Raw genomic sequence first — 27,925 nt, 5'->3', positions numbered from 1 at the left:
AGTGCTAGTTTTCCATAAAGTTATTTTGGTATCATCTTATTAAAGCACCCTCTTTTCTTGTTTCCATTGTCATACAGCAGGGGTCACGAACCTTTTTGAAACATAGCTACTTTATTGGTGTTGTGTCATACGAAAGGCAACCAAAGTGACCTTTGAGCTAGAAGCGTCGGAGTTCACCTTAACATTATGTAAAATAAATACATTTCTCTTGCTTTGTTATAGATATTGCAATTTTTAACTCTAAATAAATGCATGTGTGAATAAACAGGAAGAGTAACGGGATAAAATAAAGTTTCAGGCTCGTGGGCACAACATGGGATCCTTGGGGGCTACTTGGTGCCCGTGGGCACTGTGTTGGTGACCCCTGTCATACAGTGTCCACAGTGGGCTCTGTTTACTATATAAGTAACTTCTGATGCCTCTTTTAGTTACCCCGGATCTTTTGTAGGAGTTCCATCCATGCCACTTCCATTTTGTTTTGCTACTTTGTGGTTTATCACATAAGATCCCATTAAAATACACTTACTATTGTGGTTGTGACTCAACAAAATGTGAAAATGCTCAATCAGCGTGATTAGTTAAGCATCTTCTGAATGAAAAAAAAAAAAAAAGCATCCATACTTGAGTGTTTGTATGGCTGAATAAATGGCTTGCAGACAGAGCAACTGGCTGAACCTTCACAGCGGATCTTTGATATTCTGGACTGGCAGTCACAGTGCTGTAGGCGGGGGGTCCCAGAGTCGGCTGTCTCTGCAGCATCTGCAGGATGGTCTGAATATCTGATATGAGCTGCGACTCCAACCTCAAAAAGACCAAAAACAATACATTAGTGTGACTTTCAATTAAAGCCAAGACAAGTATGTATGACTCTATCTGAGTCTGACAAGGGCTGAAACCCCCCTCTGCTGCATGTCACTGAGCAGTAGATGGAGCTTCTGTACTTTTTTGTGGAGGATGGATGAAGAGACTGTAAAGGTGTGGAAATGCATGCTGGAAGACTAATACTGCTCCAGCAAGGAGTGATAATTAGCTTTGTGTGGGAGGTGTGAGCTCACCATTTACTGTGTAAATTAGTTTATTATATTTTGTTAAGTCAATCTAATTATGACCAGCTATTGCTCAATTATTTTATCTGGGGCAAAATGAAATTCACAAGCAGTAATATATTCACTTTTAGTGTAACAAACAGATTTTGAGTGGTTATTTTCAAGAAGCTTTCACAGAAAATGGGCCCTTTCCCCTCCTCTGCCATATGCTTTCAGACTTGTTTAAGCCAGAAAAAAAAACAAAAAAAACAAAAAAACAGAACATGACAGAAAAGTGCTGCTGATCCTGCAGTCGGCGTGCATTAGCAGGGGGGAAAATAAGGTCAGGTGTAGTGCAGTGGACAAAATGTTTTAGTTGTGCGTAGTAAAATGAGCTTTCCCAGTTTTCAGAAACACAGTTTTCAGAAACCCTGATACCTCCTCTCAGCTAAAAATATCTCATGCAGTTCAGGTGGCTGCTAGCGTGCTGCCGGATCTACGGTCGACGGGTCTCCTCATTCACAAAATGGTGAGAACAAAATGCTTGTTTGCGGAAAAACAGCCTGAAAAAAATATTGCTTTTATCAAAATCGTTCTTTGTACTTAGTCATCATTTCCCTTCTCCTCGGCTCTATATAAAAATAGCACAGACTTTGCTCCAACTCATTCTCAAGTTTAATGTGCTGCGGTTCTGTAGCGGTGCGGTATATCCTGCTTCCAGTAGATCCAGCCTCCCACTCTTGAGTCGTACAAGAGATTCTGCCAGCTCCTTGTCTTCCTCCACCTACTCGTGAACATGTAATGCTGGTTTTCTGTCCTTTTAACAGTGTGGGAGGTGACAAGTAAATTTATTTTATGAAATATATCACACTTAAAGCAAAGTAGTAAAAAAAAACAACTTGGTGAAAATATAGTGGTACTTGCATAAATATATGGTTCTTCTATTCCCCTCAGTGTTAGCTGAACATTTACCTTAAATTCCATTATGTTCATAGATGACTACACTACATAAAGTCAGTAACTCTCATTTAGTTTCTTATGGCTATTTTCATCCATAACTAAGTTCATTTTGCAAGTTAGGTTGACTGATAGCAGTAGTACAATTTGTAAATACTCACTTTAAATGTTTTTAGTCATTTCTTCTGTAGTTATTTCTTCTTACCAGAGTTTTTTTTTTTTTTTGGCCTGTATGTCCCCTGGGCGCTTGGCCAAACAGATGATGGTGGACGGGTCTCAAATCAGCTAAATACAGATAGGGCATGTTGGACTGTACCAATAGATCTGGCTGAGAGGCTGAAATGAATATTCTTTGGCTTAAGTAACTTTTTGCATTTTGTTATTGGTTTGCATTTGAAGTATTTTTTTTTTGCTTTTGTCTTACGAAGTTTATGTTAAACTGAACTGTACAACTTATTATGTTTTATAGTAATCTGGTGTTTTGTTACTCCTATTGTGTTGAACTGGTCTGTTCAGCTGCTTCATGCACCCTTGTGGGATTTGTTTGCGTCATCAGTTTGTGGTCAGAATAGTGAGTTGACAGGTTTGTTTTTAGTTTTGTTAATTGGAGATCTCTCATTGAGCTTTGCAACTATATATATATATATATATATATATATATATATATATATATAGGTGCAACCTTCAAGCTGTTGGGGTACAATTTTATGATTTTTAACCTTGATACGAACCATTAACTGCTGGAAACTCTCAAAATCAAGAATGTCATCCTTAAACTATGCGATGACATTCTCAGCACAGGCGAAAATAAAAACTATTAAAGCCTAAAAAAAAGTTGGCAAAAAGACTTGAGGATGTCCCGGGTTTCCAGAGGGTTAGTTTACATGAAATGGCAATTACTTTGTACGTTGTTCGGTTTCAGTTTTGTTTTAGCCTCTTACTTTAGTAAATCTGCCATACACTATAATTACATTCAGTTATGTTAGCTTTGTTATAATCTTTTTCCAATTCAGAGAAATTCAAATTCCTTTCTATTGCGGCTCCTCACATATAGCTGTATGTCCTATATCTGTCCAAACATAAGCAACAGCTGCAACCTTCAGTTTAGTAAAAGAATGCACAAGGAAAAAAAACAGTCCACTAAATGTGTCCTTGCTGAAAATAACATTGCATGTTTATATGAACCAGTAAAGTTCTTAATTCATAGTTTATGATGGAAAATCAGGAGGGATCTTCCCTTTGCTGACTCTAAAAAAATCTGTACCTGTTTAAGTGCTCCTGAAGCTGACCCAAGCGTTGTTCCACCTCTCCGTATGTGATTTCGCTGGCAGAATTATCGTCCTCTCTCAGGTCCTGGATCTGTGCTGACTCATCCAGGTAGTCCGCAGGCTTCTTACAGGCCCATTTATCACAGCGCAGATCTGGACAACCACACCAACACATGTGCTTTACATTTTTCATATGTGGCTCAGAACAAAGTCCTCGCCACACAAAAAGAGAGCTAAAATAGAACCCAATTAATCTTCACACCAGACCTCTGTGTATGTACGTCCTTGTAATCTATCAAGCTTTGGTTGCAGGTGGACTCTTACAGCAATGTTTGCCCTGTTGTTATCTCTGCTGGGCACCCGGCAGTTTCCGACCTGCTGTCCTCTGATATGTGCTGTGCCCCCTTTTGTGGGTTTAAACAACGACGAGGCTAGCTCAACAGTTTTATCTGAAGCCGTGTTCTTTGCAGGTGGTTTTGTCAAAGCATGAATTGTACAGATTATACAGAGTAGTCTTCAGATTTTCTTTCCCTCACATCTCCAACTGTCTGCAGTAAAATAACAGCTTTACAGCTGGACCTCAGCATGAATGGAATAGAGCATGTTTGGTTTTCCCTAAGATACATATTTTACAACTGATAAGCTTACTGCAGGGCAGTAAAGATACAGAAATTCCTAGCGTAAATGCTTGTACACAATAAATTTTACGTTTTAAACCTGAATATTTGAAGAATGTTGAATTCTACCTTGCGTCGTACTACTTGGACAGCCACTTATCGCTAAAATCTGCTATTAGAGAAAATTAAGGTTTTACAGTCAGATACTGTGATGATGAAAAGGAGAGGTGGACCAAACCAAAATTTTGACTAAATTTATATAGGGCATTTGAGTACAAAGCTTACCAAAATTGACCATTTGGATCTATTGCTTTGTAACCTAATCTAAATATTGGCTATACTGGCTTATTTAATGAAAATACTAATAAAAATATCAAACCAAATCTCCAGTCCATTCTAAACTGGACAGTTTTTCATGTCCAGTGTAGAACAGACGGTTCCCTGCTGAATAAAGGGGGGAATAAATAAATAAAAGGAAACTTATTAATTTCTCTTGATTGAAATGTACCAAAAACGTACCAACCAGACTTAAAAACCAAGGAACTTACAAAACCATATTTTTGTCTACTGTTACACCCCTGCTTTCTTTTGATATAACTGACCACATGATATAACTGACCCCATGTTTAGGTCAAATCCAGTGTTTCTCAGATAGTGGGGTGCACTCCCCTATGGGGTCGTGAACTGTCCAGAAAATCCAGGCCTTCTAAATCACTCTAAATGTGACAACAGCACCCCCTGCTGTTTGGTCTGTCTCTGTCAGTAGTATGATGAATACTAATGTAAAACTTAATGTAAATGAAGTTTGATTTCAATATTAATGGCCTAATATTATTTTTGCCATATTTCATAGCTAGTTAAAAGTTGACTGCAGGTTTGAGTTGGGCTAAAGCCATTTATATAGTGGTTAATATTACATTGTTAAATAAGTGTGGAAATATCGAAAAATTCTAGTTGTTATAAACTATTATTGTGTTATAAATTAACCCATATATAAAAACCTTGTATTTGTTAAAATTGTGCCATTTAAATACAGTGGATTGGATTGGATATATGTTATAAAACTTAAAACGGATTCTGGGTAATATAGATATAATGGCTTAAAACAGAAAACAATAAAAGTAAAATTTGACCCATTTTGTTGAGATAGAGAGAACCACTGGTCTAAACACTCCAGCCAACCACCATACTGCTTTATTTGACCTGGGTTAGAATTTCTGAATTTAAGAGCCGTCTTCATTGTTTCAGTACTTAAAGGTTTCAAAGCTCACACTCTGTCCTCTGCCCTCACGCTCAGAAAAACTCTTCTTGCATACAAATATGCTCAGCCCAGGCTTGCAGCTATTTTTCTGCATTAAAATACACAGTTGCTTGGTGAAATGTCATGCTATTTAGTTTGAGGGCTTTCATTTTGTTTTCCCTCTTGCTTCTTCTGTGCGGTTAGAAGAAAGTTTCCTCAGTGACTTTAGCTCTTTCCTCTGAGTCTGTTTGTGTACACTTTGCTAAAAGTGGGGGCTGGTGCACATCTCCGACTGTCACTGGGCGGGAGGTGGAGTACAGACAGTCCATCACAGGGGAATGCAGAGACGCACAGGACAAACAACCATGCACACACACACTCCAAAGGGCAATAGAGAGAAAAATAAAATGAACTTAACACTCATGTTTTTGGACTGTGAGAGGAAGCCAGAATACCCAGAGAGAACACACGCATGCAGGGCAGGAACATGCAAACTCTCTGCATAAACACCCCAGGCCGGAAGCGAACCCAGGACCTTCTTGCTGCAAGGCAACAGTGCTGTCTTTAGGATGTCTAGGGTTTAAATGGACACTCAACGGCCTGTTTATTAAGTACAGCTGTTCAATCGCTTGTTAACACAAAGAATGAATAAGCTAGTCAAATGGGAGCAACTGAGTACATTTAGGGAATCGGACGTGGTGAGGATGACTTTTGGATTGAAGAGAAATGATACCACATGAAGATTTTAGAGCAATGAAGTTAGTGCAAATCTTCTTTTTTTTTGCTGTTTATTAAAACTGTGCCCATCTTGCAGATACTATTTCAAGCCTGACCCTACCTCTTTTTTCTCCATTGGTCCAGTTTGCTCAGTTTTTAAGCATTTCTTGCACAATCAACTGTAGTGTTCTGATACAAAAAGTGGTCAACCGATTAGTGATCCCAAGGAAAAACTTTAGCAGAACCCCCCCAAAATACCAAATAATGGATATAATTGTAAAACATAACAAGAACGACCGGCATGCTTGGAAAAACAAAACAATGCAAAGACATTTAAAAAATTAACAAATCACATTAAATCTTATGTTAATACCTGATTCAAACCCAGCAAACTCAGATATTGGTTAAAGGTTGAAACAATATATGCACTACAGCTTTAAACAGGTCATCCTACCTTCTATAGAGGGTCGTCTGTCCATACTGTCTCTGACAATGAGATCCGAGTCTAGGACTGGGACACTGAGTGAGGAAGAACCCAGGGCCACGGAGCACCTCTTCAGGCCCGAGTTGGCCACGCTCTCCTTTTGAATGTCCTGATCTGCTTCCTTGTTTTCCCCTGGAGAACATGAAATCAAGGGGAGTCAGTGGGAATGACACCAGGGTATATTCCACAGAGAACACACATTTTTATAAAATGCAGAGCAGGTCTTATACCTGTAGGTATATCTGCCGTGAAGGAGATTCTTCTTTTCGTGTTTCTGTTACCTTCAACATCTGGATCACCCTCTTGGACGCCGACAGGCTAAAAAGAGTAGATTTAACCAACTAAATAAAAGCCCCAATGTTTTATTTAATGCAGAAATTGTACAAAAACATTAGAATCAATTGCTGAACAGTTTAAAGAACAAAAAAATAAATAATTCTGGTCAGAAGTTTACTTATAATCAGTGTACATTTTTGGGCTTTGAATGATTTATTTTGGCTGTTCTTTTTTTGGGTGGGGGTCTGAATGAAATTTAAACATAAAAACTTATTGACTTTGCCCCCATGCCTTTTCGTAGCCATCAAAAGGTTTCTGCTGTGGATATTTGATCAGTCGTGTAATCAGAGCTTATTCACATTGGCTCATATCTGGCTTTTAAACATAGAGCAGACTTTTTCAACACAGAGATTTAATGTATTTAAATCTCTGTGTATAGTGCAGATTCAAGAAAGTCCAGAATAAAGTCAAACTCCTGCATCTCTGTAATTCTCAAGTGATTCCTAAAACAATCATTCTCCACCAGAAAAGGCTCAAATGTGTAACTAAAAGACCCCCAAAAATGACACTGAATAACACGATGAGTGCATGTCAACATCTGAGGGGGGAATCGTGAGTTTCCTTAAACAGTTTTCACCATTTCAACCTTGGTTGGTTCATCTCTGAGGTTGAAGGTGAGCTCCAGGTTGTTGAAGAAGTAGTCAGCGAATTCTGGGTACATATCCAGCACCTCCAGCAGGTCTTCTCTCTGAATGGTACTCAGGTCGCAGTAACACAGAGCGCGCACATCAGCATTGGACTTCCCTGGTGTGGTGCATTGGTGGATCATTTCTCCAAATATGTCGTTTTTTCCTGTAAAAGATGCACAGGAGATGCAATTAGCAAACGGGAGAAATCCTTCCATTTCACTTATGCGCTTACACAGAGGAATCTGTGTTAGATTTCCAGTGGGAGATCTATCTGTTTGTTGTTTATCTCTAAAGGGCAGAGGATGTGTTTCTTTTTGTGGTTAATGAAAATCAAACCGGGTCTCCTCTCTCTGAAGATGTTCTCCCAAGGCCTGGGCATCAGCTGCCTTTCCATCTTTGATCCATTATTCATCCTGAGGAATAACCACTAACACAAAGCAACTTTGATGTGAGGTGAAAAGGAGGGCTGCTGGTGATTGACACACATTACTTGTTGTGCACTTCAAAGGGAATGTTTGGGTTGGTGGGAGATAGCACATAATGAAGCCGGTTCTTCAGCAAACCTTCATCACATCGTGGAATCTGCTGCACAATAGGCTTCGTTTTCAATAGGTGGAACAAAAACCATTCCTTCTACTTAAATAGAGACCCATTTTTTTGCAAAGGACAAGAGGTCCGGCCTAAAGGCCATCATGAAAAATCCCTTTGTTGCCAAGAGGGGTTCACTAAATGCCAACTGTGTGAGCAGGGGTTCAGGAAAAAGAGATATGATACGCTGGCTGCCAGTGCTCCTTTCACAGCACGCACCAGGCACCTTTCTACCGCAGAGGCGAGCCTCACACAGAGTGATACATTTCTCCCCAACAAGCAGCTCTCAACACAAGGATTTACATAATCGTTAGTGCAGCAGACTAATTTCACAACCGTGAAACAATACAACCAGCTTAGCAGCGTTATTAGGAGGGGGAAAAATGGCTCAGCATTATGAGCGTATCCAGTGTCAGCTTTAGAGACTTAATTAGGTTGGAAAACACAGAAAATATAACTTTCCATGAATCCATACTAGAAAAAAAAATCACTAATTTACCACTATAAACAGGGATTTGCAAAACCCCTTTAACTTTTTCACTTTCAAGGAAGCTGGTCAGAGCTGATGGGAAGATGAATGGAGCTAAATACCGGGCAACGCTTTCAGAAAGGCTGTTAAATGCTGCAAAGACTTGAGTCAAGGTTCGCTTTCAAGCAGTGCAGACAAGCTAAATGTGCAGCCAAGGGTGGGATCTAAGCATCTTAATTTGTTGGAATGGCCAAGACTTGAATCTTGGTTTGGCATAACTTGAAAAGTGATGTTCAGAGATTCTTATGATCTGACTGAACATCTGAGGTTTTGCAAAGAAAAATATGCAAACCTTATCATGTGCAGAGTTTGTGGAGACACATCCTTAAAGACTCTGTAATTGCAGCCAGCCCTGATTCCACAAAGTAGTGACTCAGGGGGGCTGAATGCAAGTGCATGTGACACCTGTTTCAAATATTTATCTGAACATTGTTGAAAACCTTATAACATGTTTGTTCCACATCACAATTAGGCACTCCTTTGTTTTGGTCTTGTACATAAAACTTCAATGAAATACATTGAAGTCTATGGTTATAATGATCATTTATTTTTACATTTATATTTAATTAAAGGTCATGCCTTTATCATATTATTTATATTCTCAGTAATCAATGGAACAATCTTTACTGGCATTATAACAGCAACGAAACTCTTCTTACGCTTGCTATGGAAACATCTGCCTCCTTGTCACCTTCGACTTGTCAAATAACTTTATCAAGAACAGAGACGTGGACTCTCTGGATGCAAACGCATCTGAATACAACTGTTTACCAATCACAACTTTTCATGGATATCCAGAATTGCTCTCCCAACCAAACGTGAAGGATGGTCGCGTCAAGCAACTGAGCCTCCCAGCTGTGCTCCTCTTGCAATCCTGGCTTTGGGTTATCAGTGGACTCCACATGTTGCTGCTGCATGGGAGCTGTGCCTCCCCTGTTGTGATTCTCCTGCTTTACCTGCGCCTGCCACCGTGTCAGCAAAGAAGCCGATGGGGGTGGAGAGGCTCTCTCTTCAAGAGCCATCAAAGAGAGATGCGCGACGTGAGAAGAACTGTAAAGCTCCCTTTGCAGCCTCACTGAGACAAAGCTGTTGGCTCCTGCAGCACAGATCTGTGTATTGTCAGTGTTATGCACGTTATTATGAATTGTTTCCAGCCAGGGGGACCAATTTCTTATTAGATTTGAGCCCAGGGACAGTGATTTGAGTGCTGGCACAGACTGTAAAGTCACTGACCTAAACACGATCCAGAGCTGCCTAAAATGTGTGGGTGTTGTGTGAGGAAAAGAGTCCACAGAAATAAACCCCTAGGAGAGAGGGAGCTCCTAGTGATTTCCCTGAAGTCCCGATGGAAGTCGCTTCTCCTTCCAATAAATCACATTTTCCACCTCTACAATTTTCAATTGTCGCCATCATGCAGGCCATGACTCCTCAAACTGGTGCATCTCCCACAGAAACTGACTTCAATGGCTTTATTATAACGCCTGTGTTGTGAGCTGGCACGAAGAAATTTAGCTTCCTTCAGTTTTCATTGGAAAACAGCTTTAGTTTGAACATACAAACTGCATGTTTGAACAATTAAATTTTGCATTCAGAGATTCCACAGCACTTGCAGAAAAAAAGAGCCAATGTTGACCATCCATTCATCCATCGATCCAGCCTGCCAATTAAAACGAGCTCTAATGGATGTTGCAGCACTTCAGGAAAAAAAAAAACATAGTTAATGAAGATATATATTTACCCAGAATAGCTACCACAATGTCATCCTTTAGTATCTCAATAGAGCCACGGGACAGGAAGTAGAGAGCAGTGAGAACATCACCGCTGTGGACCAGAGTGTCTCCAGGAGGAGCATGAGTGGTTCTGAAGCGCATGGCTAAGGCCCTCAAGCACCCTTTGGTTGCCCCTTCAAAAGCTTTGCAGTTCTCTAGAAGATTTTGGTTAAGGTGGAGGCAAATGTCTGCCTGCAGGCATTCAGGGAAACCTTTCAACACCTGTGATACAAGAAACATATGTTAGCAGAAGGCTTAGAAATGCTTTATTACCCATACAGGAATACGTTTAGAAAGCATTTATCCTACAGACTGGACGTTGTCCCCAGCTAAGAGTTAAATAACTTTACTTTCACTGACAAAATAAATATGTATTGAGGTTTGAAGATAGTACAACACATCAAACAAAGCAACTAATATCTATACTTATCTATAAGAGAGAAAGCAACAACAGCACATAGAAAATCATAAAATAATTTCTCAAACCACAAAAAATCCCGAACTTAAACAAAATGTAGAACAGCTCCTTAGATACCACAATTGTTTTTCACTATTATGTTTTTGAAATGCTGTAATTTTTCAATTTTTCTGGCCTGCACAGATTATATACATTTTGCTAAACCAGGAAGAGTGACATCCATAACTCATACGCTGACCATGTAAATGAGTTAACTAACCTGCTTTTTAGGGATGTTCCTTGCACAAAAACCAATGATCTATCTTTATTTATTTCATTACACCACTGGTTGCTCACTGATAACATTATTTAAACCACAATGCTGACACACTTTATCAATTAGGTCAAACATTTAACAACAGGTTCACTGCCTAACATACAAATCACAATATCATATATGTAAATGACCTGACAGCAGCTGGTATAACTTGAAAAAAAGATAAATATGGGAAAAGGCAGGGGACACTTTAGTCAATTACAGGTATGCAGTTGATTATTTATTTTAAATCTTTCTCTGACTGATATTACTGGCATAGAGGAGCCCTATAGTTTGGCTTAATGTATGTATTTCCTGTATGCACTACATAGTTTATTTGATGCTTATTTTGTATAGCACTTTGTCCAGCCAAGCTGCACCAACAAACACCTAAACAATCATTCTGCACCAACAAACTAAATGGTCTTGAATCTTTTACCGATTTATGTAAAAATCAGTCTCTAAAGTGTTTCCTTTTGATGATGTATCTGCCATGATTTGTTTCAGAGAAAGTCAAATGAAACTTTTGTTCTTTTATTATCCTTATTTTAATGAGTATCTTTTTTAATTGGTGGATCAAAAGGTTGTACAAGAGGAACAACTTGATCTCCTACATCAAACATTTTCTATTTCTTCATTAAGTGTAAATCTGGCTTAGTTGGCCCCAAAGGAGAACACCATATCAGCTAGTATGAAGGGGTTCGAGACCAAAGTGGACTTTTACCATCTTAAAATAATTGCAATTTTAAAGACATCACAATTATTTAAACTCTTTTTTATTAAGCTTTAAATTACTGCATTGTTTGCCTTGAACGGGTAATTGCACAGAAACAGATGATTATTTACACAGTTTATAAAGATAAGAGACAATATGCCACTAATGGATTCCCAGTGAGAAACATCTTCCGATAACAGAACATGGCATATATTACCATTAAGAGGAGCTACATACTGTTGTAGAAAAATTACACAGAAAAACAAGAACAAATTAGCTTTAAGTTAAACCTCTAATATCTTTGCTTTTTACCCCACTTTACACTAAATATGTTTCACACAGTAAGATAATAGGTGATGCACTGCCTCCTATCTCCATTTTCCATGTGAATAATAATCAATTTATGTGTAAAACACCAGCTAATACAAACATTAATCTTTATAAAATAGCATGCACATAACGCACAATTATGTTTTTGAGAATGAAGTAGGTGTTTGCCCCACTTGTTCTAGCTGTTAGCTTCAGCGTTTAAGACCAACAATATAACCTTATTTGTCACATCCTAAACTATCCAGTATCCAATATTTGACATTATACCAAATTTGAAAATGAGATCTAGGCTTTTGTAAAGGAAATTTTGCAAAACTTTGACACAATTGACATTAATAATGTACTCGCACAGTAAGTTAAAGAGCTATAAGAGTGGATTATTCATGGACAGAACCAATGTGCAGACCTTAGCACACCACACATTATTTGGTCCTTACCAAAATAAAAGGCTTAGCTTTAGAAGTGTTAGTTTAATTTATCTTTTTTTAAGAGTAAAATGTCAATTTTAAGTGTTCTACTTTACACTATAATCATAAGTCTAAGAAAGTAATAAACCTAAACTGGGTCCACGAATATACAGAATATTATTTATATAATTAATATTATTACATCCAAGTAACATTATAGCTACAATAATTGTAACAATGACAATATAATTCCGTTTCAGCTGTAAGTAAAATATTTGGATGTGCCATAAAAATAAAAAAAGATTATCTCCAGCATTATGAACATAATTTATGTAGCTTTATGTTGCTCTGTAATAGGTCGAAGTATGACAGCATTGAATTAATTTAAAACAAAAGTAAAAGTAAGCAAACAGATGTACCTCCTGATCTTACCAATGAAGAGATGACAGTCCAGGTGCAGAGCAAACAAAAGAAAGAAATCTCTTTTTAGCATCCTGAAAAGTCATTAAATCAAGAATTGTTAAATGCAAGCAGTTTGGTTTTGGTTGGGTATCCTTTTCGGATCTAAGCGAGTTGTTTTCTTGTACCTACCGTGTTCATGTCGATGCCATTGGTGTAGGTCCATGAGTGCTGGAAGTACTCTTCTAGCCTTTGCCTGAGAGGGTTGGGGATCTGGTGAAAGCGGATGAACTCCTTGACCCGTAACATTTGAGCATGGTAGCGGGCTGTCCCAGAGTACAGTCTCTGGATGATGGCAGAGACGTTTCCAAAAATACTAGCATACATGAGAGCTGAAATAAAGACAGCGATCAGAAAAGGTGCTGCTAAGAAGATCAGTGCAGCCAATGATGATAATGAACAGAGATCCATTCATCTAGAATACATATAAGGTTAAGAGACCTAAATGAGGAAAAAAAATGAAGTTACATAAGCAGCAATACTTACATCCAATTAGCATGACACATATGGAAAAGATCTTCTCTGAGTTGGTGTTGGGGGAAACATTCCCAAAGCCCACACTTGTGAGACTGCTGAAAGTGAAGTAAAGGGCGGTGACATACTTGTCCTTGATGGAGGGACCAGAGGTAGGATCACTGTAGTTGTATCTCTTCCCTATGGACAATGCCAAATTGTCGAGCCAGCCAATCTTGTGCTCAAGGTAGGGCTTCTCCACATTGCCGATGGCATACCATATACAGGCCAACCAGTGGGCAATTAGGGCAAAGATACACATGAGCAACATCAGAACAGCAGCTCCGTACTCAGAGTAACGGTCCAGCTTCCTGGCGACACGCACCAACCGTAGGAGCCTAGCTGTCTTTAGCAGGCCGATCAGAGTGGTTGTCTGCGGAACAATCAACATTTGGGAGGTTTATCAGCACGTACACCATATTAGTCTGTATGTTAGCATTGTCAAGTCAGATTACAGTCAGACTACACATTGGTGGACTTTATTTCAACTAGGCAAGGCAAGTTTAGTTATATAGCACTTTTCAGTAACAAGACGATTCAAAGTCTTGTACATGAACACAAACGGGGGAGGAAGCCGTGCCAACTGATGCATAGACAAGGGATGAGGGGTATAATGATAACACTAAAGTAACATGGTTCAGTGATGCTTGATTTGACTAAAAAAAAAAAATATGGTTGGATAATGACATCACTGATTAGATAGATAGATAGATAGATAGATAGATAGATAGATAGATAGATAGATAGATAGATAGATAGATAGATAGATAGATAGATAGATAGATAGATAGATAGATAGATAGATAGATAGATAGATAGATAGATAGATAGATAGATAGATAGATAGATAGATAGATAGATAGATAGATAGATAGATAATCCCTGAACAATCCATGCCCACTGGGAAAAGTGGTGGTGGCAGCATCATGGTGGGGGATGTTTTTCTCCAGCCGGGACAGTGCTGCTGGTCAGGGTCTATGTGAAGGTGGATGGAGCTAAATACAGGGCAATCCTGGAAGAAAACCAGTTGGAGGTTGAAAAAGATATATTATATGTAGGTAATACTACTCTACAAAACTGGAAAATTGCTCTTCGATCGATCTGACCCGGCTTGATCGATTTTGCAAAGAATAGCGAAACATTTCAATCTCTAGACATTCACAAGAATATGAATGTACACTACACATTCTGGGATTTAATAAGAATAATTTAAAGATTATGTATTAATTTGTGTTGGTCTAGCATATTAAATCAAAAACAAAAACAAATACAATGATGTTGATGGTTATAAAACTGTGAAAACATTGATGGGTATACATAAAATTATTCATATGCCTGGGAGATTTAAGTTTGAATTAATCATTGAATTTTACCAATATTGTATTTCTGGCTCGAAGCTATTGTAATATTGTTGAATGGCCATGCCAGAATCTTTAATCTAATAGAGAATCTTTGTGTACATGAATGTACACAAATATATATATATATATATATATATATATATATATATATATATATATATATATATATATATATATATATATATATATATATATATATATATATATATATATATATATATATATATATATATATGCTTGTTAGTTCTTTACCGCTAAGTGTGCTGATTACAAGCTTTGTTTATTTCTAATTCTTGTCTAAGACTGTCTAAGACTTTTGTCTTTTTTTTTAAATGGTGCCTACTTGTATCATAAAAAAATACCCATATAGTCACGGGTTTTATCTAATTGTACAGAAAGAGGTGTTTCATATAGTTTATGAGAATTATGTCTGATTTACCAGATTACTCAGAGTTTTAGTGGATGGCTGGATCCTAACACAGAAGCGCACAGTCTGGTGCTACAGAGTGAGCAGCCAACATATTCATTTTATTGCTGAGAAAATAGAAACATAATACATTTGTCTATCCTCTGCCAGTGTTTTATCACGATCCGTAGGATGCTAAGCTCTGTCAGTCACTTGGTATTGTCATGGCGCATTTTGTGTACTGTGTTTACTTTGGAGTTACGTCATTATTATCCAGGTGGCTCCTTTGTGTTCTGCATGAATTTTATGTTTAAATATTTTTTGTGCTGAGTTTAATTATGTGTTTTCTATTCTGTGCATTTAACCTCTATCAGCCAAGGAGTGCATACAGTACTATATAGAATTTGGAAATGTTGGCAGCCTATTGAAATGCGTTGACAGAAGGTACATATAGCACACAGAGGCTGATGTTTTAGTTCGCTGTGCTAACAGTTTAAAAATTTCACCATTATGTGTTACTGACTTTTATATTTCATTGAGCTGTAAAGCAAAAGCAACTTTTGCTTTAAACACAGAGGAAGACACGCGGAAGCACTGCAGCAGTATAACTTCACCATGCCTTTGGATTAATTTGTTAGCTTTCACAATGTCTCAAAGCCAACACCAATCAACAGCAATTAAGTAAAAGCTGGATTGTGAAATATGGATACTGGAAGATGTTTAAATTTGCATGTTAGTATCAGATATGGACCAAAATAAAGGGATTTACAGCATCTTTAAAACTGAAATAAACCATCTGAACACATTATCACAAAAATTGCTACATGCAAAATATGCCTTCCTTTTCTTATTGCTAATCTGTAAAGGTAACGCAATTTATAGATTCAATATTAAACAGGACTCATCCCCCATCATAATAAAATTCAAATAGTTTGCAAAAAAATAAATAAATCAGGCTGAATAATTTCCTAATTTCTATGATATCTATTTTTCTTACTGTGTGGTACATGTTTTACCTCTGTTGAGTTTGACAGTGTCAGCAATCTCTTGGTAGTCTTCTAAAAATCTCCCTTTTTACACATTCTTTATCCTAATATTAAGGTTTTTCCAAGTGCTTGTGGGCTAAAGCCTTCTTATTAAGCTTCTAAATGAAATGAGCCTTGTGAAAACCATCTGCCACGGCTTCACTTGCTTTGGTTCCCCGAATGAAAACAAAGCCGAGTAGAACTTTGCATGATCAGTCTGAAATGTAAAAAACACCAAGCTGTGAGGCTAAAAATAGAAGCTGTGAACGGAGATGTCATCATGTGTCAATTACAGTGAGAATATGCTAAAACCAGCGTTTTGTGTTTTCTTTTGTGAAAAAAAATAAAATCAACTAAATGCCCATTTCCTTTTTGATTTGTTGTGATCCAGTGAAATGACTCAGCACTAGCAGTAGCAGATAGAAAAGATGATTATGGTCTATAATCATGGGCTTTTCTGGTGTAATGGAGTGGCCACAAAGCATGATAAAGCCCTGAAGTGGATTCAGAGCCTTAGGGGAAATATCCTGCCAGCCAAACAAGCCGACAGAGCTGGCGGCCAGCCTGCCAATGACCATCTAACATCGCCAGCTGTGTACATAACCCTTCTGGTCTGGTCCTCACATAAATGCACCATTGATTGCCATTTGGTAAGCCTTTAATCCATGTAAATGGATACTAGAATGAGGACCATTCAGAAAAAAAAGAAAGGAAATGTAAAGAAATACACAAAGGAGAAAAAAAAACCCATCATATTTAAAGTAATCCTTTCACATCCAAGAGGGAAATTGAGCTGCAAGGAGCTCCCCTTGGGAACGAGTCCAGTTAATAAAGCAACCATGCTTCGGATGAGGGGGGACAAAGCTCAAAGGCATTAAAAGTGGGTACAAAAATCTAAAATACACATTGAAGACAACAAACCTCATCTGATCCCGAGCCAAAGATCAGAAGGTCAAAGGGGATCGCCGCCACCATATCGATTAGGAACCAGCCTTTGAAGTAATGGATCGCTATCTTAGTTGGATGGCTAACCACTTCCTCGTTGTGGTTCACATAGGTGGTCCTGAAGTTTATGAGGATGTCAATGATGAACATGATGTCCACCATCAAGTCTACTACATTGAGGGGGCTGCAGGAGTAGCCACATTCACGCCTCCGCTGCTCCTCCTGGTCGTTGAGCAGGAAAGCAGCGGAGTAAGGAGTGAGGATGGCTGTGTAGATGACCAGCAGCAGGATCAGCCAGTCCCATACTGCTTTGAAGGGGCTGTAGTGGAGGATGGTGAACTTATCAATGCGGGGCGCCTGGAGTTTGTACTCTGGAAGTACATCGGCTCCTAGTGACAGGACCTAGAGAAGTGGAAAGAAAGACAGTTTACCACCAATCCACTTTGATAGTATTTATGTACATCTTATTAAAATCTGAGCTGTCTTCGTACAGGTTCATTATCTCCTGACAGTTTAATCGAGAGTTATTATTTTAAAATTGCCAAGTGGTTCTAACAGCTCAGAGACCTAGAAGATACTGATAAGTCAAGTCATTCACTTTTCAGATGATAAAGTGAGGAGAATATTATATATTATCCTGCAATTTCCTTAACGAGAAAAAAAGTGGTTTTAATTTTATTTTTAATATGAATGAACTCTGGCTTGGTAGTAATTTATTATAGTGGCTCAGGGCAGGCAAGTAATCCCCTTGTTTTCTTTTAATTTTTAGTTTCATTTCAAATGTTAGACAAGGTTAAGATTCTCTAAAGGCAGAAAATAGTCAGCAATGACGAGGGCCATGCATCTGTTTCTGGGGTCTGTTCTTTTGAGCACATTCCCCATTTTAAACACATGAATTATAAATATGGCCATGCCAGCAGTCACGAAGTACATGCGGCGTCCATGTGCCAGCAGCGCCTCAGAACTTCAAATCAAAGTGTGCAAAGAGGAAAAGTATTGAATCAAGATGGTGGCGCTTCATTTATATATGCGAAAGCTGCTGCATGTTGGAGGAAGTGTACACATAAGATTTCTGAGCATTTTTTTTTTTGCACGTTGCTAAAAGAGCTTCACAATATATTGAATCGCAGTCATTATTCCAATATCCATTAGTGCCACCTCGCATTTCCGAAGGACTCCTTCAGATCAATGCTCTGAGGGACCGTATGTTTCAAGTGCTATACATACAAATTCTGCAGGCCGATAATTTAATTGGCCTGTTGGGGGGAGTTTCACCAAGCTCAGCTCCCACACTGGATGTATATTCTTAGTGTCTGAGATGCTAACGCTCACATAGAGTGGTGGGCTATTGTGAGAAAGAAAAAGAAAGAAGGGAGCAAGGGAAATGTGGGCAAATTGTAATTAATATCATCTTTGCAATATTTATAAATAGTTGCCCATTAGTGCACTATATTATCTGAAATGCCTTTCTAAATTCAGACCTACTACTACGTAACTAGACTGAACTATCCTGCGCTGTCTTATTAGGAATGCCCTTTATGATTTACTCATGTTCAGATTTGTGTTGTAAGAACTAAAACAGCTACCATACCAGAGTACAAGGGTAGCAATGTACTCCACTAAGGAGTGCTGGTAGGGAGGTACACTTCTGGATCTACCCTGATCCAAGGGAGAAGTTTTATGGTGAGAGGATGTTAAATAATTCACACTGCTTGAATATTTCCTGCATTATTTTAATCATCTCCAGTTTAAATATTCAAAAAACCCTTGAAAAAACAGACAACCATGTAGATCTTTTAACAAAAGTTTTTTAATAATCCTACACAGTTGCATATTTCTTAGAACCTAAGTATGCAATTTTTGATAACTGTTCAGTATTTTGTCTTGACTGATATTACGGTACAATCTCTTATTTTTAATACTATTTATAATATTTCACCTTTGCATGAATATGAACAGACCCATTACTCTTTCACCTTACTACTGTTGCACCATAATTTCACTGCTGAAGGCCATGGAAAGGATATTTATTTTCTGTTCTAATCTATTCTATTCTTTAAAGGTTAGGCACGATTTTTTTGAAGACCATGTCTGTGAAGTTATTCTCGTCAAACCTTCTCTACCTCTCTACCTGTTGTGGAAACAGTTCATTTTTTGATTGCTTGTGAAATTTACGTCAGAATACTTGGTGCTGTTAGTACACGCTGCTTACATTGAATTACAAGAAAACCATTAACTAACGTTAGTGGAAGCCTCAATTAAATTAATCAAATTAGGTGTGGAGTTCTACTTTCCGCTGTCTGAAGAGGCTGAGGAAGCAACCCTCTCATCAAGGCCATTTTGTAGGGATCTAAACAAGTAATGTTAAAATATTTTACAGCAGTTTGTGTTCTAATATATAAATTAAAACCAGCAAGACCTCCAACACTGCATTCCAAAAACAAATTCTAGGTTTGAAAGAAACAAGACGTACTGCAGTTGCTGCTCTGTGTGGGTAACATGAACGGGTTTTATTTATCAATCTTCATCAGATTTTAGATTTAATTTCTTTTTTTTAACTTTATTTATTTTATTTCTATTTCAGAGTTTTACCACTGTGAAATAATGAGGGAATATATTTATCTGGCCTTTAGAACAACGAGTTGGAGCTCAGCCTGTTCTCTGCTCTACAATATTTATAAGGAGAAACATGAAGTTTTGTTGCCAGAATGTGTTTAAAGTTTGCTGCTGTTGGACAAAAAAGTATATATAAAGTGAAACAGCTTGGACTAAATTAACGATTTTAATGACTAAAAATCATTTTTTTTCTCTTACTTTTTTAATATGAGTTATTTTTCTTCAACTGACTCTTAGAAAGACATCCTTATCAGCACATTTTGTTTTAAATCCATTCCAATTAGCAGGACTTCACTTTTGAACCATAACTACTATTAAACAACCTGAGATTAACATTGTATTGGTGTGATTTATTTTCTTTTAAATCCAAATTAATTGACTTTGCTTTCACAATATGCAGCTATAATTCTCCCTAATGATCTTCAAAGCATCAATGGGCATAATAGTAGGGATTTAAAGCCCACAATGTAAATAGTGTGAGTTTACTGTGCATAATAGGAACAAAAGGCCTCACATGAAATAAAGTGTGTTTGAACTTCACAAATCTGAAAATCTGTAATCCGAGATTAGCCAAATTAGATATTGGTTTATTGCCAACTTCTCAGCCACTGATTATCTTTTTGACACAATATTCTTCAGTATCACAGCTACAAAGTGTCGAAGATGACCGACACTTTCCTTGATACAACCAATATGTTTTTTGATTTATGGTATATATAAAAAAGCTCAAATCTTTTAACTCACCTGTGTAACTTTTTCTGTGACGTTGTGAGTTCTATCTTTAACTTTCGGTGCTATGATGGCTTTCTCAGAGGTCGGGGGAGAATGAGCCTTCTTATCGGCGCCCTCTGTGAAGTTGAGTGCAATCAGGGGGATCTTGTTGATGGTGCTGTACTTGTTGATGTTTGAATCAGAGGTAGAGCCGAGCAGACTGGACTTCACATGGTTGAACGGGCCTGGTGATTTAGGAAAAGCATTTATATTAGCGGCAAATCAGTCAATTTAAGAAACATTTTATAAAATCATAAAAACTTGAATAAAGCTTTATAATCCAATTGATAGATACCCAAAATGTTTCCTAACTTACTCAAAATAGCTGAGGATAAGTTATCCTTTTGTTTTGCTGATTTTTTTTTATCCAGAAAAACAGGCCTTTTAAATCTAATTGTCTAATTGTGACAACAGTGGCCCCTGCTGTTTAGTCTGTACCTGCAGTCAGTAGTATATTGAATACTATAAATAAACTCTTAAAAAAGTAGAAAACTTGAGTAAATTAGGTTTAAATTTGATATAAATGGCTTGATATCTTTGCAGTATGAGGTGCATAGCTAGTTAAATGTTGACTGCAGGCATGATTCAGGCTAAAAGTCATTATATAGTTGTTATTATATTGGTAAAAAAGTGTGGCAATGTTGAAACATTCTAGTTGCTAGAAACCATTGTTATGTAATAAATTAACCAATATGTTATAAATTTTAAAATGTATTTTGGGTAATTTTCAGAATGACAGCTTTAATGTAACCTTGCCAGCAAGATGAATTCTCGTGTTATTTTTGCATTCACAAACACACGAGAATCCATCTTGTACCGCTCCGGCTTTAACCGTTTGTGTCCGAACCAAAAACAGTTTGGGCCAATCACATTGCAGTATCAAGGTTTAAGGCGGGACATACCGGTGCGACGAAAGCAAGAGCTAATGAGCCCACAGCTGAGGCAATACAAACATGGCAGCACAGGAGGACACATGCTGATGCAACATCCTTTTTGTAAAAATCCATGATTTCCTCTTTGAAAGAAGAACAGCAAGAAGTGCCTTGACTATCTTACATTCTTGTGGTTTCTAATGACGTCTCCTGCTTACATTTTAATTTGATACCGTGATTGGCTAAAACCAATCTTTGGTAGGCAGGCACTAGGTGTTGCTTTGCCCAATCAGCTTGGAGAGTTCTGCTGAATTTCCCACCTTTCCAAAAACAGTCCCAGATTGATAATGTGCAGAACGGAGAGTGCTACACATCATCAATCTGGCTGGCAAGGTTAGCTTTAATACATTAAAGTGGAATATGTTAAAAGTTTAAAATTTCCTTCCTCAAAGGGGGGTGCAACAGAAAACATTTGAAAACCACTTAAAATTAAAGGAACTTTTAATTGTATCTTTTTGGTATTAAGATGACGTAAAGACAATTAGACTGAGCATGTTCAGAGCAAAAAGTTGTAAAAATCTAATGTCTTCTAATCATTTATTTTTTTTCTTAACAATACCACTTCCATAAAAAGTTAATATTTTGTAGAACAGCCTCTCAGTTTATTCTCCACTTCTTTCGTTTGATAAGAAAAACAAGTACAAGAACAATAGAATCCAACTCCCACCATATCAAATTTGCCAAATGTTCTCCAGCAGCTCTTTACGGGTTTGCCCACTTTTACAAATCTTGACACTTTTTCTGTTAGTTTTAACACTTTTTTTGTAGATACAATTGAATAATGGAATTGTTGTGTTTTCACAAAGAGGTTCTAGTGGCTGAATCCTGACGTTAACTCTGCCTTTTAAAACCAAAATCTAAAGATTTGAAGAAAAATGACACAAGCAGAGTCCCCAAGGAGGTCCTAAAGTCCCCAATAAAACATCAAAGCTTCTTTCTCTGTGCTCTCAGAAATATTTTTCTAACAAGAATTAGTTTATGTTCACAGCTGACATATTAAAAAAATTAAATACTCCTGATTCTTACATTATATTTGTGTCATCATCATCTGTAAGGGAAAATGTTTTTCATCCTCGACTGTGTTGACATTGGTGCAAAGACAGAATAATTATTATAGCAGCTCCTGTTTTTTCAAATTATTTCCTTCAGGTTTCACATTATTTGCCCAAAGACACAACACGTGCCTTTTGTTCACCTTGCACATGGTAGATATATCTGCAGGAAAAGCTGTTTTAGTCTAAAATGCATTGTGAAAATTGCAACTTTAATATGGCAGCAAAGCAATCAAGAAAAAATGGACTAAAGTAAAATCCAATGGAAAATAGTCAAGGGGAAAAAAGGATAAACCAACTTAAAATCTCAGTCAGCAAAAGAAAATTAACACCAAGCAAAAGTATGACAGACGAAGAAAACCTAAATCCATTATATAAAAGTATAACTTTGACCATATTTTATATTTATACTCAAATGTATTGTTCAGTTAATTTCTCATACTGTATTCATTTTCCTATTCGTTCACATATTTACACTTTTATTGTAGAATTATCCACCCAAACTAACCCATAAGACAATGTTGTCATGCGTACATTTAGCTGCAAATAACTTCCAGAAAGTAATGCCATTGCTCCAGCTTTTGAAAAATTATTAGATAATTAACATCAGCAAATCCTATAGGAGAAGGTCATGCAACCTATTTTGTTTCAGATTATAACATAATTACTATTAAACATAAAGGTGTATTAATAATAAAATTTTAATGTTTAAATCCAACCCAACATCCAAGGGAGTTGAATTATTGTTTATTTATATGACATTGTGTTGACTGGGATTTTATGTGGAAACTTTAGGCAAACAAGGTTTAAGTAATTAAATCGTTTAGACACTGTAGAGATCTTTCAAAGACACTGGAAAGGGCTCAGAAATGTTTTATCAAGCGATTTACCATCTGCAGTGACAGTTATCTGACAGTTGAACAACTTACTATTGTTGGCTTATCAACTTATTTATCATGCAATGTAAATGAAAATGTGATACTTTCACAATTTTGAAGCTCCAAGTCTGGTATTTCATCTTGATTTAAAAAACAAATTATAGCTAGGTGGAACATAATGTGATCATGTACATCAATGACTTAATATCGTTTCCTTGATCCACATGCTTATTCATCATCTATTTCTTAAACAAGACATGTTACAAGACAATGTTACTATCAGTAGCATTTGCTTTTTTACATCTAGCTGTATCTTCTGACTCTAAATTGCATCTCAGTTACGCTGCTTTCAGGCACTGTTAAATACATTTTTCCTTCCTAGTTTAATGAGCTGGCACCTTCTCCGCACAAAACTCTCCAGGCAGGTTCATTTCTTTGATTTAATTTGAATTTCTAAACAGTTTATGCAATCTTTCCACATACTGTATACAGTACCTGGGATCCCTTACAGGCTGGGTTACTTATATCTCTAATTAGAAATCACCGCTGTGTACGTACCTTCACTTGTGTGTCGGTCCCTGAATACGCTTTTGGAATTAGAGCTATAGCCCTCAATTTCATGGATGGATGAGGCTCTCCTCATGCTGCTGGTGCTGCCTCTTGGGAAGGTGTTTGACAGGGACGTAGAGGATTGGTGAGGCTCCGTCTGGTACAGCTTGTCCCAGGGGACTTTGAGGGATGAATGATCAAGTGGTTCAGGGCCGATGCTGGCCTGGGAAGAGTGGTGGCTGGAGCTGATGAGGGCATGCGTGTCATTGGCCTCAACAGGACTGCAAATGCTCTTAGTGGGCGAGGGATAGGTCTGCAAGGCCACGGAGTCCTCGTCTTCTTTGGGAGAATCCACCATCACAGCATCTGGGTCCTCTTGTGGAAGAGATTGCTTGTTGGTATTCATCAGGCTCAAAGCGACCTGACGGAACCGAAAGAATCTGCTCCTCCCTGTCAAGGAAGAGGAAAAAATAAAATCAAGATAGTGATCTTTGCATGCACAGAACTGGCATTTAAAGGTCTTTTTCAACCAAAGCATATGACATATTTTCAATATATAAAACTAAAAATGTGCTGACTTTTAAGGGAAACAGCAGTAATGAAAGTGCTCCCGAGCCTGGCATTTGCAATGTGTGCATGCAGAACCATACACCCTGGCTCAACTTCAGTTTGGATGCTTAACGCATGCACCGCCCATTTTTATATGTCAGTTTAACGAAAGAGGAAAGCCACATATCCGATCAATAATTGGTCCCCAAAGTAATAGGAGTGTGTGTATGACATTAGCCTGCAAAGTGCTCAACAACAAGAAGAGACAACTAAGAAAAATATCTCTTTAAAGCAGCTGTTAACCCTCAAATAAAAGGACTTATGGCAATAAAGTGAGGTGAGCTCAGACAGATCTCAATTTTTAAAACCTTCAAGCTATAATTTAACCCGTATGTATACGTCACAGCACTGTTCATCCATTTACACAACCATTTTTGCAGTTAATTCTTCAGCAGTTTATATGTATTCACTCACATTTTGAAGAGTTTGCTTCATTATTCATTCTTTGTTTTTATGGTAAACGGACTGTAACTGCATGGTTCTTTTTTCATCTGACCAGCCAAACTCACAAACGTACAGACATCCATATTCTGATTTGCAGCTCATTAGGCATCCCGTGCCTTGCCTGGGGGGCCATGTTGAAATGTGGCAGGAGGACGCACAAATCAAATTTCTAATTTTGTTTTTTTTTACTGCATGAGGACCCCTGTTCCCATTGAGCCATGTTCTTTTGGCATTGGCCAGTTTACAGAAGCGTTAGTCCTATTAGCCAAATATATGGTTAGAATCAGAGACAATTAGATTTAGAGTCATACACATCCATTCGCCGCTTTATTAAGTACACCGGTTTGATTTCTTGCCAAATGAACAGAGCTGAAAGTCGGAACAGGACGGTGAAGAAAGAGGATTTGCGTGACTTTGAACATAGAACGCTTGTTGGTGCCAGATAAGCTGGTTGAAGTATTTTCATCCTCTGATTCATTGGGTTTTTTATGTACAAACACCTCTCCTGTTTAGAAAGAATGGAATGTAAAAGTGAAAATATCCAACAAGTGGCAGCTGTGTGAGTGAAAATGCCTTGTTAATGTCAGACGTCATTGGAGAATGGGCAGACTGGTGCAAGATAACAGAAAGGCAACAGTAGCTCATATAACCACTCTTTCTGGAAATCAATCTCTGAATGCTCAACACATTGAATGTTGAGGCAAGCATGGACCCGCCCTGCCTCTCACCAACGGTTCAAGCCAGTAGTAGTGGAGTCATGGTGTGAAGATTTTTCTTCCCACACTTTGGACCACTTAATACAAACTTAGCATTGTTTGTATGGCACATATAGTATCTTATATTGTTGCTGATCATGCTCATCTCTTTATGACACGTCTTCTAAAGACTGCTTCCAGGATAATGTGCCAAGTCACAAAGCTGGTTTATTAAACATAACTGTGCATTCACTGTGCTCCAATGTCCTCCACATTCACTAAACCTCTATCCAAAGAAGCACCTTTAATGTACCACAACTGGTACTAGCAAGGTGTGCTTAATAAAGTGGCCGGGGAGTTTGAAATTGCCTTTATATCTTAACTTGCTGAAAACGGACTTTTAATAACTACAATTTCAGCTGAAGAGGAACACAACTATCACACCTACATTTTTTAAATGTTACATAAGAAAGTTTATTTGTGTCCAAGTCCTATATTCCAATATTTGCAATAAAATATTAACAGTAGCAGTTAGGCAGGAACAAAATACCTTTTGCGGTTGTTTCCTTTCTTCACTAATATGAGCCCGAGACAGTGTTACAGACGCATCTAATAGCAATTACCGGTTCATATTTCCGTCTCATAAATGAGCGTTTCCAATATTGCCTTGCTGTAATGGGACTGCACATTAAAAGATGCGGTGTGAAGACCACCGGTTTTCCTGGTTCATTTACAGTGTTTGTCATAAAGTGCTTGGTGATAGTTGGAAGCAGCAAATTAGTTTATACAAGAAGTAATTTCAGAAGTTTGATTCTGATTCTGCAACGTCAAACTCTCAAAGGGAATTTAACTTGTGCAAAAAAGGAGGAAAACTTACATTTCTGATGTAATCTGATTTCTTGTTTTAAGAAATCAGATTACACATTTAGGAATCTGGATTGATGTGTAAATGCTGTATGAAGGTGACTGTAATGTATCTATTTTAAACCTGATGTTAAAAGATTTAAATGTTCCAGTTTTTATCAACTAAAAGTATTTATATTGTACTAAAACAGTTTCATCATTTTCATCATTTTCTGAATTTGTAATAATCTATGTGAAGAAACGTAGAGTCTGCAAATGTAATTCACATACAGGTTCAATGTGAAAGTCTCAAGGGCAGCCTTGAAATCGACTTTAATTCCTTCCTGTTGTGTAAGAGAATTTCAAACTCAAAGACAATGTTAAGGTCATGCAGTATGTGTGATGTGTGTGTGTGTGTGTGTGTGTGTGTGTGTGTGTGTGTAGTAAAGACTCTTTCCCTCTGACTCCACTAATCTAAAGTCACATCGTATGTTCATCTGTCTCATGTACCCACAGGTTCTCTTCTTGAAACCTCATCACAAGCCATCAACTCTGATTAGCAATGTTAGCACCAAACACAGGGGCATGGCCGCACGCAGAGGCATAACATTCGCATATGAGCACAGTACAGCACAGGCTACATAAAAGAGCCCAGGAGATATTCATACTGAGAGAAGAAAATAGCTGAGCTGGATTGTTCTATTGTTCCTGAGCCATCTGATTCACATCCAAATAGAAAATACAAAGACACAGGCAAAGAAAACCATTTTATCCCTGTATTCAGATGGGGCTTGTTACTGCATCCTTGCAAACTGCAGTCAGTGTTGGCTGACTAATAAGATAAGCCAGCGTTTCTCAAACTTTTTATACCAAGTGCAAGCACAATAAATAGTAAACTGTCCAAGAAGCACAGATTTTTCAAAACAGCGGTTCATCACCTTGTCACTTTGTTGTTTTATGTCATTGGTCCAACAAAGGAAGAAAAAAAATCTTATTGATTGGCTCTCTTGGTTCAAGGATGCAATTTCTTATGTTTTCCTAACATCATCTTAAAAAATATAGCAAAGATCCCTTTAAATTAGAATTCCAAGTGGGACAATTGGAGATTTCTTACCAACCTTGATCTCTAAATCCAATATGGCTGCCTGGCATATAAAACATAGTTGAAACTGCAGTTTAAAAAGGTTATTTGCATTTAAAAACCATGTCCTATTAAATATTAAAAGCATGCAGAAAACCTCATTGTTGTAAGATTGTATTGGTAATAGTTAGCCATGTCACTAAACATATTAATTGGGAAAACCAAGCGTTTCTCCAACTTAGCTGGAACACATTTATATTACGTTATGTTCAAGGTCCTTCTTAAATTAAATTTCCAACCTTAATGATTCATACAGCATACATGGTCAACAGCACATGTTCCTGGTTCACAGTGTTCTCAAAAGTCTATCCTGTGCATTTTTCTTTTAAGATTTTTCTGATTAAGCAAAGAGCAGTGTGTTT

General features: G+C 37.6%; 1 protein-coding gene across 4 annotated transcripts in view; it reads right to left on the bottom strand.

The window, feature by feature from the left end:
• Positions 1 to 27,925, bottom strand: part of LOC105934182 (potassium voltage-gated channel subfamily H member 7) — a 53,133-nt gene that overhangs the window by 2,507 nt on the left and 22,701 nt on the right. The window contains exons 4-14 of one of the 4 annotated variants that reach the window (XM_021322328.2): positions 23,841 to 24,281; positions 20,394 to 20,605; positions 17,010 to 17,435; positions 13,270 to 13,669; positions 12,915 to 13,115; positions 10,129 to 10,383; positions 7,231 to 7,436; positions 6,539 to 6,626; positions 6,279 to 6,440; positions 3,247 to 3,403; positions 622 to 802 (exon numbers count right to left, since the gene is read on the bottom strand). In XM_021322328.2, the coding sequence (XP_021178003.2) occupies positions 622 to 802; positions 3,247 to 3,403; positions 6,279 to 6,440; positions 6,539 to 6,626; positions 7,231 to 7,436; positions 10,129 to 10,383; positions 12,915 to 13,115; positions 13,270 to 13,669; positions 17,010 to 17,435; positions 20,394 to 20,605; positions 23,841 to 24,281 (2,729 nt within the window). The other 3 variants (XM_012874064.3, XM_036139406.1, XM_036139407.1) reach the window with 3 other exon arrangements.

The sequence above is a fragment of the Fundulus heteroclitus genome, chromosome 7 (assembly GCF_011125445.2).
Source record: "Fundulus heteroclitus isolate FHET01 chromosome 7, MU-UCD_Fhet_4.1, whole genome shotgun sequence".
Taxonomy (NCBI): Eukaryota; Metazoa; Chordata; class Actinopteri; order Cyprinodontiformes; family Fundulidae; genus Fundulus; species Fundulus heteroclitus.
Note: the sequence above shows the minus strand (reverse complement) of the source record. Positions and strands in the feature narration are given on the sequence as shown.